At 27.1% G+C, this 12,548-nt stretch overlaps 1 protein-coding gene and 1 pseudogene across 1 annotated transcript in view; one reads left to right on the top strand and one right to left on the bottom strand.

The window, feature by feature from the left end:
• LOC108686677 overlaps window positions 1-7,222 on the bottom strand; it is an 8,358-nt pseudogene extending 1,136 nt beyond the window's left edge.
• A 1,468-nt stretch (window positions 7,223-8,690) lies between these two features.
• The window catches only part of LOC108686676, a 6,366-nt gene continuing 2,508 nt past the window's right edge, over window positions 8,691-12,548 (top strand). The window contains exons 1-3 of the mRNA XM_018192099.1: window positions 8,691-8,711; window positions 9,304-9,676; window positions 11,108-12,502. Of these exons, the coding sequence (XP_018047588.1) occupies window positions 9,317-9,676; window positions 11,108-12,502 (1,755 nt within the window). The 5' untranslated portion in view covers window positions 8,691-8,711; window positions 9,304-9,316. The remainder of the gene's footprint in view (window positions 8,712-9,303; window positions 9,677-11,107; window positions 12,503-12,548) is intronic.

Here is a 12,548-nt window from a genome sequence, read left to right as displayed (position 1 = left end):
TATATATATATATCAACTGCATACATGTGTGTATGTACATTTTTTTTATATCTGTCGATACATAGGAAAGCGAATTGTGCGCGCACGCGCTTAAAAAGACATTTAATTAAAATGTTAAAATGTTTAATATTGATACAATTTTAATAAATAATTCCTGGAGTTAATGAATTAATTAATTTCTTTATCTAGAGTAACAGTTTATATTTAACGATAAATATCTTTGTGTTCAGCTAATAATGTCAAAATGAAGCATAAACTTGACGCTGTAATATCATGACCCTATAACCATATTATAAACATTATACCAAACAGTATACCAAAATATTATATTTAAAAAATCCACAAGAAATTATTAATATAATAAATTAAACGTATACCCCGAACATAATGGTATCAACATTCTGCCTAATCTCTAAATCAGTCAGACCTTTATGAGATGCCGCTATGAGAAGATCTTGCAAGGCCCTTCCTTCGCGTTAAATCGAAGTATATAAGCATGATATTTTTTGAGCATCATTTTAATCATAAAATATAATTTATAATATAATATCAAAATTAAAGAATATCTTCTGATTATATTACGTACTTCCAATCATTTTTGCGTCATCTTCTTTTGCTTCTTGTATCATTGTCAAAGCTTTTCAAATATTGACCATTAGTTTGTTCATGATAAAGTTTTCTTTCGGCAATAATCTATATATAAATACAACATTAATGTTTTTTTTTCCATAAATGTGTTGTCAATACTTATGATTTATCTTACGATATATAAAATCATTCTTTATATAAAATCATTATCATAACTTCTCAAAATAGATAATGTTTAAATGCGATATCGTAACTTTTTAAAATACATCATATTTAAATATCATATTAAATAATATTTTAACGTACTCGTTCAGTAAATTCATGCAATATTTCTAGAATCTTTGCTTATTCTCTATCTTTTGATGTCAATGCGAATATCCAAAGTGCAGCCATTGTCTTTGTATTCTAAACGTAACAATACAGTTACTAAATAATAGGCATGCTATTTTAAAAAGATGATAGTATCGTTTTTTTATAAAATTCCTTTAATTTCTCTACATGTATATAGAATTAGAAATATTATAAAAATAAATTTAAATAATAAAATTATACTAAAGACATATATAAAATCACAGTATATGCACAATAACTTTTTTAATTATTTAATCTTACATAAAAATATATTCGTCTTTACACTAAATTATTATTTTTTCTCGTGATACTTTAGCATTTAAAATTTTAAAAGCTTTAAGCAGTATTTATTTTTAAATAAACAATTGAAAAGATTATAATTTATTATGCATAAATTAACGTGTTAAATTTCTAATTACTAACAACGTTTTACATTAAATATTATTTATCTTGATATGATAAAATATTAAGGTATATACGTTAAGATAAAAATGAGAAATATTGGATTGTCCGGAAAATTTGTGTCAAATGTTGAAGGAAACGCAGAAAATTTAAATTTTAGTATACATTTATTAAATTATATAGGTTAGTCGGTACGAACTTTCCGGACATCCCAATATATTATTTATTATGCCCATAAATTACCTATAAATAAAGAGCTCGCATATTTGACGAATTGCTTTTAGATACTGTTGCTGGAACTCACCGAGATCTTTGAGAGAAGTACCCATAACAGTTTCTGCAAACATGTTTGTGAAAATATTACGATGACATTATTATACACATACACACACACACACACACACGCGCGCGCGCATTTGTATATTTAATTTTTCGCCGGCGGACGCAGGGTCTCGCGAGATTCGCGAATTAGAGAATTGTTTATTTTTTTCAACTGTGAAAAAAATGAATATTTTTATAATAAAAATGGATATTTTTATAATAAATATGTATTTTTATTTCATCTTTTATATATTTGAAATAATTTACTACATATTATAATAAAAAAACTGCTTTTCAAATGTTTTAAAACACTGTCTCTCTTTGATCACATTTGACCTTGCATCCACCGTGCATGCGAGTTGATACTATCCGATGTCCGCTGTCCAAGGATTAAGTTAATTCACAATATCTACACACAAGTACACTGTATTGATCAATATGTAAATTTTGCCGTAGATATTTTTGAAATACCTGTACATTCACATATCTATATAATATGTATGTATATTTCAAGAATATCTACGATTGCAAAAATTATTACATATTGATCGATACAATGTTGTATATTGATATTTTGAATTAAAGAAAGTTGTATTTTATTTTATATTATTCGTTAATAAAATTCTGTTTTGGTTAGTTGTAAATTCATATTCATTTATTATTAAGAAAATTTATTAATTTTACTTATTAATTAGTATAATTTTGTAATACCACATATTGCATTCAGCGTGTGTTCGCTAATAAATGGTAATAAATTTTTTACAACTGTGCCTTTCATTTTTCCTTATCATTTTTCCTTAAGTCCTTTTTCAAGGACTTCATCATGTTTTTGCTTTCTTTGTCGAAAATCTTGACAAATCGTTGCAATATATTAAAATGAAATGTAGGAGTTAATATCTTTCGCTGTGAATACCGCCTAAAACATGAACAACAAAATGTACAATTGTGAAATGATGATTCGAAATAAGGAATAAAGGATGAGGAATAATCTTTTAATTTAATTTCAAATTAAATTTATTTACATTACAAATTTATTTTATTATCAATATAATGAAAACTTGATAGTCAAAGAGAAATTTAATAGTAAAACATGCCTTCTTATATGTATTAATACATTACTTTCACTAGTGAAAAGACTAGTTCCGAGCCAAGGTTTGAAAATATACATAAAACTCTTTTTTATATGTTTCGGGTTGCTTAATATTGTCTAAAATTACAATTGATTTCGAAAGTATTTTAAACATTCAATCATTTCTAACAAATATTTACGAGCAAATAATAAGTAATGTAAGTAAAACACTGAGAAAAAAATCAAACGAAATAAGAAATAAAGCCAATATGAATTAACACAGATATCGATGCATAATATTTAAATATTTAATAATAAATCTCATAGGATCGCGTATGTGAGAAATACAACTATATCTATAGGAACTATACCTATAGGAACTATACCTATAGGAAATAAATGCCTTAATTGTCTTAAGTGCTTGTATAATTCTGTGAATTTATATACTATGTAGTCCTTTAAAATGCGCACCGAAATGATTTTTTTTGAAACTACAGCAAACTATACTAAATTAGTAATATCATGAGTTAAATTGACTAGCAATTTAATAATTTAATGCTCTTGCGTATCTTAAAACGATCCTAATAATGCTGAATGACATTACAATCTTAAATAATTCTTATTGCGAAAAATATTACGTCGAACCCGAATTTTTAGCATTCCCTGCGAGCATCTAAATATTCATTAATAGAATATTACCTATGTAATATTTAGGATTGTTGTTGCAAAATAATGTTTCAATCATAGTTTAGATCCCTGTTAATGTAATTAGAATAAGAAAAAATAGGATTGTTGCATAAAATATGCATTGTTATTACTATAAGATCTATTAAAATGTGTATTTAAAAAAAAACAGAACGAATAGATAATTTAGAAATCTAAGAAAATAACAATCGCCGAGGATACAGATCATTCCGTTAAAAATAAAATTAAATCAGGTAAAGATGTTATGAGAGCCAACACTAGTCGTGTGTGATAAATTTATTGGTAAGAACATAAAAAATGTAAACGTTTCGATCATCAACTTATCTTATCAATGTAATGTTTAATACTTAAAAATATATTTGTCGTATAAAAACATATACATCAAATTTTAAAATAATATTAACGCTGATTGAAGCGCGCGCGCGCGCGCGCGCGTGTGTGTGTGTGTGTGTGTGTGTGTGTATGCACATAATAAATCACAGCACATAATAAATACACATACACAGCATTTTTATTTGCATTTTTATTTATATTATGTAAATTTATAAACGTTGATAAAAATCGATAAAAAAATTTAAATATACAGAAATATGATATGTTTAATATATTCTATCATTTCTCAATAAAGTTCAGCAATCGAGAAATGAATACTATTATGTAGAAAATAATTAACAAGATTAAATAATTTTTAAAACTAATTAACAAGCAAATGTTTAACATTAATGAAAATACTTAAAAAGAAAATACTTAAAGTTTCTTAAAATGGAATGTTTACAAATATTATATTTGCATGTTATGTACAAAGATAAATATTAATTTATTCAGGAATTATATTAATTTATTCAGAGTACATTGGATGCCAATTTAAATATTATTTTAAATATTATTTAAATATTATTTTTAATTATTACAGTTGTTTCTGGATAAATCGAGTAACAAAATTATGATTTTCAATATACTGAAAATCAAGGAGATGAAGCGACAAAAAGTGAACTGTAGAAGGGGAAGAAGACAGAGATCTAGAAACAATGAAGAGGATTGCAAGACAAGAAGTTTGTTTTCTATTCTTGCACGAGGATTATACTAGAACTGAACTGAATTGAACTAATACAATCCAAAACTGACAAGTGTAAGCGTGCAGGCAAGGAATAAAAATGTTTAGTACAAGATAAAAATGGCGCCCCATATTGTTTACATGGAAGTATTAGATTCGTGTGATGAAAATGAATGCAATTCCATTAAAAAAAATTCTTAATTAAAAAAATAATGATGACACAAAATGTTTTTATATATAGGTTTGTTATTATTTATATATATTTATCATTTTATTACTCATAAATTCTCGGATAATTATTTAGAAGATGCCCCTCTCACCTTTAATTTTAATAAATTTATGCTCATTTGTCGCATTTATGCATGAAACGAAAGAATCTGGCGGTAAAATGTCATGCTTAGGTTCGCGAATCGAGGTATATAAGCAATAAAGTTGACGACTATTGAAGTTAGGAGATCTGTCAGCTGCGAAATATCGTAATGAAAGTAATGTACTGCGATTACATTTTCATGCTTTATGGCAGGATATTGGCAACGTTACCTTATAAAAATAATTCGTTATCATTACCATTGTTTTTCCTAAAATGTAACTCGTTACCGTCACTCAAAATATAACGAATCGCTAATTTTTACTTTTTTTCTTGATATTAATAGAATATTATATATTTTCATTGACAGAACTTGTGCGCACTCATGCATATTAAAGTCGTTGCACAATCTTAATTTAAATGTAAAAATGAGATATCTGAGAGGATAAAATGCCTAAAGTATTTTATCAAAAAACTTAATAAAATAGTGTATTGAAGATTTTGCAATTTAATTCGTATATTATCGCAGTTTAACTTGTATATTTTTCTTAACCATACATCTTTAGGTCAGCCGCTAAAGTACACTGAATGCGTATTAGTTCTGCTAATAAAAAATATTACATGCAGATTCTTGCGGAAATTAAAAACTGATAAATATGTATGTGTATATACGCTCTAGTATGATTAAAACTTCTACATAAATAGAAATAAAGCAACGATAAAAGCAACGATAACTAATGAAATCGTTACCATTACTCCAAAAATTTAATTACGTCATGAACGTTATTCAAAAGAAAATGTAACGTTGTTACTAAAAAAAGGTAACTTGTAACGATAACAATGTTACAAGTAATGCATTATTTATTAATCCTTTATGACTACATGCGCATAGATTTTTTATTAACTTGCTTCTACAGCGATATATTAACATTTGTTTAATATTCGAATCGTCTTTCTTTCATCATTTAGGGGTTTATAACTTTAATATATGTCGTACATAGCAAGAACAGAGCAAGTTTTTGAATAAAAATGCATCAAATGAGCCTAATTTCATTAAAATCGGAGGTGAAATAATAATTCTAAATAAATATAAATTAAAATACGTGCACATAGCACTGCATTAAGTCGATGTAACAGATTTCCTAACCACAATGGAATTAAGCACATTTTACTGCCCTTAGATTCTTTCGTTTCATGCAAAAACACGTTGAATAAGCATAATTTCACTGAAATTGAAGGTGAAGAGTGTCTTCCAAATAATTACCAATTTTCGCACTATTTGTACAAGTGTCTGTTTTTTGTGGCTGAACTAGTGCTTGTACTGCTTGCACTGACTCCAGACCTAAGATCTGTTTTTTATGAATTAGCGCTTTTGGAACTTAGGCCCGATTGCACCATCGTTACTTTGACTTTAACAAGACTTAAAACTCTCTCTGTTTCTGTCTCTCTTTTGCTTTAAAACCAGATAGATACAGCTTTAAATCTCGCTTAAAGTTAAAATAAGGTCGGAGCACATCTTGAAAGCGAAAAGTGGAAGCCAATCAGAACTCGCGGAAAGACAGAAGTAGATAGAGAAGCTTAGCGTATATTTATAAATTAATTTATGATAATGGGCTAGACTAAAATATAAGCCAAACTAGTGAGTTCACAAAATAGATAGTTAGTTTGTTTTATTATTCGTTTGTGTGTGAAGTTATTAAAATTTGTTCAATATAATGGAATGGATTATATATAATGTACAATAAAATAATAAATAACGAGTATATAATGTATATCTTATGTTTATATGAATTATAAGGAACATAAATTGGAAGCCATCTTAAGCCACGAGGCAAGGATTAAAATAAATAAATAAATAAAAAATGTTTTCAAAGATTAAAACGGACAAATAATTTATTAATTGAATGATACCTACACCATCAAACATTGAATCACAAATATGTAAAACATTTTAATTAAAAAAAAATTTTATTTAAATATATATAAACATTTTAACTTATCTTGTGTACCAAATAATTGGTACATTTCTAACAATCGGATAACATAGTGGTCCTGGCATTAGATTAATAAGTCGTTCGATTTTTCCATAATGCACATAATAAAATTATAATAAAAAAAATAAAAAATAAATATTACACACCAATAATATAAAGACAAATGATGGCAATACAATAACAAATATTATTGATCAAATAATCAAATTGATTTGTTTTGCATCGTGTAGATTTTTGTGGAAAAATATCTTTTCTGTTTAAAATGCTTAAATGCTTTATTGATACTAAAAGTTCGTTAATGAATCTGAGCAAGAATTATCATAATACTTATTTAGAGACTTAAATTGTAGACGCAAGTAATGCACAAGTTTGACGTATGGCATACGACTATTTGTCGTCTCTTGGAGACATGGTAATAAGTTGTACGTCATTGAGTTGTACTCTGACCAAAGTAATCTTTCAAATCTAATTTCAGCCACGACGATCCTGCTGACATATACGTCTCACTAAAAAATACTAATACGCATTCTACAATAAGCCATTAGTTATAAATCAGAAGTTAGAATCTAGAAATTAACAATCACAGTCGTCCAATTTCCAACTTCTAACTGATTTATGATTAATGGCTTATTGTAGAATGGCTATGAAGTCCGTATTCAGAACGCGCTTACAGCGATGTTAGCTCGCTAATATATTATAATTTACGTTACTACATGTATAACATATAAGTTAGGTTACGCATACTATAGAATTTTAGAGATAAAAGCGCGCTTTCTGAATACGAGTCTAAGCGTAAGTGCACATAGTACTTGAAAGCTTCTGATTCGCTCTTATGTTGATCAAATTAAAATGGCGCTGATGGATTTTCTATGCTTCACAGCGGAGATGCCCACTTCAGTGTATATATAATTCAGTGACCAGCCTCTTTGTGACTGATTCTCAAGTATATAAGGAGATGTCATGGCGATCTAACTTTTAATTTTCACGAACCACGCGCACCACTTTATTTCAGATTCTTTCATTTCATGCAAAAATAAGCCTAATTTCGTTCATTCTGTATGTATATATATATCACCTCTTTGAGTATATAAAAAGTTATAAACATATGGTGTTCTACGCATGAGCGGTCTTACAATGCATATATGCCACAAGTAATGCATACTATCTGAAAACAGGAAAACTTTAATGTTATAATAAAAGTCTATGGTAGGCACCCTGAGATGCCATTCTATGAGCGGAAATTTACGGTGGAACGGAATAACGGAGACCAATCACAATCGCAGAAAAGAAAGAAGAGTAATGACTGCAGAGTTGTGATTGGTCGTGCTGTTCCGTTCCGCTGTGAATTTCCGTTCATGGGATGACACCCTAAAATGCTCCTACCATAGCATTTACTCACTCTACGCGTTCGTTGAGTAAGTATGTAGATCTGAGCACATTGGAGTATGCTGGCACATGCGACGAGAACAAATTTCTTATATCTGTTTGGTCTATATTTTTAATTCTAACGAAATATGCCAATCAGATGCAAGAGCTTACTGAGCGCTTAGTGAGCGGTGTAGTACTGAATGCACCCAATGTGCACAGGCTTATAAATCTAGGACTCGAGTCGACCTGATGTTGTCGTCACTGTTTGATATCTAGTATGAAGTGACTGTTGCCTACTGGTGGTCTATGTTTGTATAGTCAAAGTTTATATAGTCAAAGATTCATTTAGTTAATTTAGTAGATTTATATCAACTTTTCGGTTAAACAACAATTAAAATTAAACGATATATTAATTAATTAATTAACGATATATTGACAAAATCTGCATTTTACAAATATTTTTATCAAGCATTAACGATTCGATAATTATTGTTTATAATGATAAAAGAGACAAATTTCAAATGAGAAAAATTCGTTAAATAAAAAGTCTCGGTAAGTCAAAATTTGCATGTGAATTTTGTATTATTATAACTTTTGAGGAGATGTAGCTTAGTTGTGTTAGTATAATTACCCAATTTTTTATTATAAAATAGTATTATATATAATTGTTACATTATCTAAACATTATTACATTATTCAGTTATCAATATTTAAACATTCTGTTGAAAAAAGAAAATTTACTTTTATTTTGTAGCAATTATCTAGATTTTATTTTATTTTTATTATGTTGATGTTATAAATCTCTAAACTTCTGAATCTTTTAAGTAACAAAATAATTTATCCATATATGCATTCTTTTCATTTTATAATTAATGATTATACTTTTATAATTTAAATCTGATAAATTTTTCCTTTTTAATCTTTTTGTGATAAATAATTTCAGAATAAGATTAAAATATTCTTCATTGACACAATATGGACTATATTTGTGTCATATTATTATTATATATTATATTATTATTTATTATTATATTATTATTATACATTTTTTAAGATTAAATTCATATTATTATATTTAGATAAACATATGTATACATAAGTAAGATAATACAAGATAATACAGGATAATACAAATACTTTTTAGATTTTTCTTTAAGATGGATCTAATATTAGAGTTACCTAAACAAATACAAAAATTCTTGTTCAAAAAAGAGCAAGAATATGGTCAGCTGAAGTTTATTTTATCTCAGGCCACAGATGAGACTTCATGTTTCGTCAATGAATTGTTAGAAGCCCTTACAAATATTATTAAACAATTCAATATATATGATATCAGAATGTTCTATGAGAATGACAGTTCTAAACCATGTATCAACATCTCACCAGGTGTTATTAGCTGTTACAACTATTTTTTGTTGAACACTAATTTTCAGTCACAGTCTCTTCTTACAGAGGATTTGATGCTTGGCCATATAGTTCATTCTTGGCCTACTTTATCACCATATCTCTTTGTACAGGTAATTATATTAATAATGAGAATATTAACTTTCTAATTTTATTATTTCACAGATATAGTGAATATACTACATTTTGATTTTTTTTTTCAATTTGTTTAGATTTTTTTGTATATAATTTATGTATATAATTATTGTTTTGAATACACTAATATACTACCTAAGCAGTACAAGTCACAATAACGTTAAAATGATTCCAAAATATCATTTTGAAATCATTTTGACATTATTTTGATATTATAATGACTTGTTCTGGTTTGACATGTATATACACGCAAAAAATTTTAATTGCCATAGACAAATATCGCAAAATATGAAAGATACTGAAAAATGTACCAGAAGTTATATAGTCCATAAGAGAAAAATGGTAAAATCAATTTTTGACAAAACTGATTTTTCATGTCGCCATTTTTAAAATTATGATATTTTTTGCATAATACAATATCTCTAATTATTCTGCGTATAAAAGTTACAGTAATGTAACAATATTTAAAATCAATAATTTTCAAATTATTAATTGTACTGCATTTTAGCCATATTAATAGAAAACAAAATATCGCATTATTTATTATTTTTTTTATAATCGTACCTTATAATATTTTTTTTATAATCGTACCTTATAATATTTTTATGTACCGAATAATGATTCAGTTGATAATGAAAACACAATAATTGCTTATGTAAAAAATGTTGTATTTTGCAATACTACATATTTATTTTAAAGCAATTATATGTTTCTTTACACCACCAATTGATTTATCTCATTATATCTCATTATATAAAAGTATTAAGATACTATTATCAAAAAATTAATAACGATTATCAAAAAATGAGATATTTTATCTTTTATGTCAAAATATTTCATAAATTATTAATTTTTCTATCGTTTTGCCTTAATATTTTTATATGCAAAATTATGTTTAAAAAATTTATACGATTCTATTTTTTTTTAATTAAGACCTTCATATAATCTTGGAAAATTGATTTTTTCGAAAATTAATTTTACTGTTATTTACCCCTCAAATCATACAATTTTTGTTTGAAACGTTTTTCCGTATCTTCCATATTTTATAAGATTTATATATATAAGGCCCAGTAATTAAAATGAGATATACTGTGTACATATATGTGTATATTTAAAAATTATAAATTATACATTAAATAATTTTATGTATATTGTAGTAAAAGAAATTGCTTATTTAGATAATTTCTTTAGTCAAAAGAGAAAAATGTATAATTTTTGTGATAAATAATCATATTTAATTTATTATAAAAATAAAGATATATATATTATTGCATATATATGTATATTTTATACTTTATTTTTATAATTATTATTAATCATTAGGTTATATACTTGTATCATTATATTTAATATGTTATATTTATGTGATTAAATTAGTGATTAAATCAATACTATATACATGTATGTAGGTAATTTGGCGCATAAAGTGTGAGGACTTACTGATTGAATCGCTCATGCATTTACCATTGGATCTATGCGTGGATATTCTGGATATAACTATCAGATGTATAAACGATCTGGAAATTCTACGAGCCAAACGCTTTGTTTTCATTCTGATATCAAAATTGTATTACAGATGCCTGTGGCTGCACTTTGGCATGCTGTCAAAACGTAATGTGACAGAGATCGTCTCTCAATTAGTAGCGCACTTTCAAGCATTATTAGATGTTGTCAGCTCCAAATTTGTCTCCCTCAAATCATCTAACCAGGAAAAATATCTGCAACATGGTATTCTTCTAAAAGACATGCTTCGTTATATCAGAATGTGCATGCGCTATAAGACTAAAAATTTCCCGATCAAAAATGATCGATTGAAATTGTTCGAGATCACATATGGTAATAATGACGGCCGTACAGATTGTTTTTGTAAGCTTTCTATCGACAAGGTAAAATCTATTATAGCAACACTGGATCAAGAATTGATTAGTCTGCTTCTAAATCAAATCAAGCAGGTTGATTGTTTGGAGTTTATGGATTGGGCAGAGGTCGATGATAATGAGAACATAATGATTTCGCTACAGCGAGCTATTATCATCGAGTGTCACTGCTTTATAGAGTTTATGAAGCAGAATGAATTGTTGTCGACGAATGATCATCTGCTTCACTGTCTAGAACAACTTGTAGGTCCAAAAAAACCTGAAGAGTCTGTTTTAAGTCTTGAAGAACTCTGTCACAGCATTGAAAATGGCAAATTGGATGATATGAAAGAATTGATGAAACATTACAAAAAATGGGATCTGTCTGTATTGCAGTTTATAACCAGAAAAACAGAATTATTAAATGTGCAAGATAGTAGTACTGTACTTGAATATTTTCATTATAAAGTTGAACATATGAACAATTATGAAGAGAATTACCAAATCTACACATTAGTATTGAAGATATTGACAGAGCAACAGCTGTCGGATATGTATCGTATCGTACTACTATACACAATTCAGCACTTTCATGACAATCGATTAACATTCTTGTTCAATAGTGAATACTTCAAAACGTATATAGAAAGCAATACAAATATATCCGAACTTCAGGAATTTCGTATCATTTTGATCTTTGTTATGTTGAATCCGAAAGTAGTGTTAACTACTCTGGTGAGAATTGCAGTAGGAAGTACTGAAACAGAATACCGAAATGTTATGTTTAAAAAGCATCAAACATATTTTCTTTATGGGTTTTTCATTGCGAAATTAGACGATCATGATAACTTATTAACGTTTATTCTGAAAAATGTTTGGCTATGTGATAACTCTACGTGGTGTTATAAACAATTTGAAACTTTCATGAATGATATGCTTCAAAAAAAGGTAATGTTATAAATGTGTCAAACATTATAGATATATATTTTTCAAA

The sequence above is a fragment of the Atta colombica genome, unplaced genomic scaffold (assembly GCF_001594045.1).
Source record: "Atta colombica isolate Treedump-2 unplaced genomic scaffold, Acol1.0 scaffold189, whole genome shotgun sequence".
NCBI lineage: Eukaryota > Metazoa > Arthropoda > Insecta > Hymenoptera > Formicidae > Atta > Atta colombica.
Note: the sequence above shows the minus strand (reverse complement) of the source record. Positions and strands in the feature narration are given on the sequence as shown.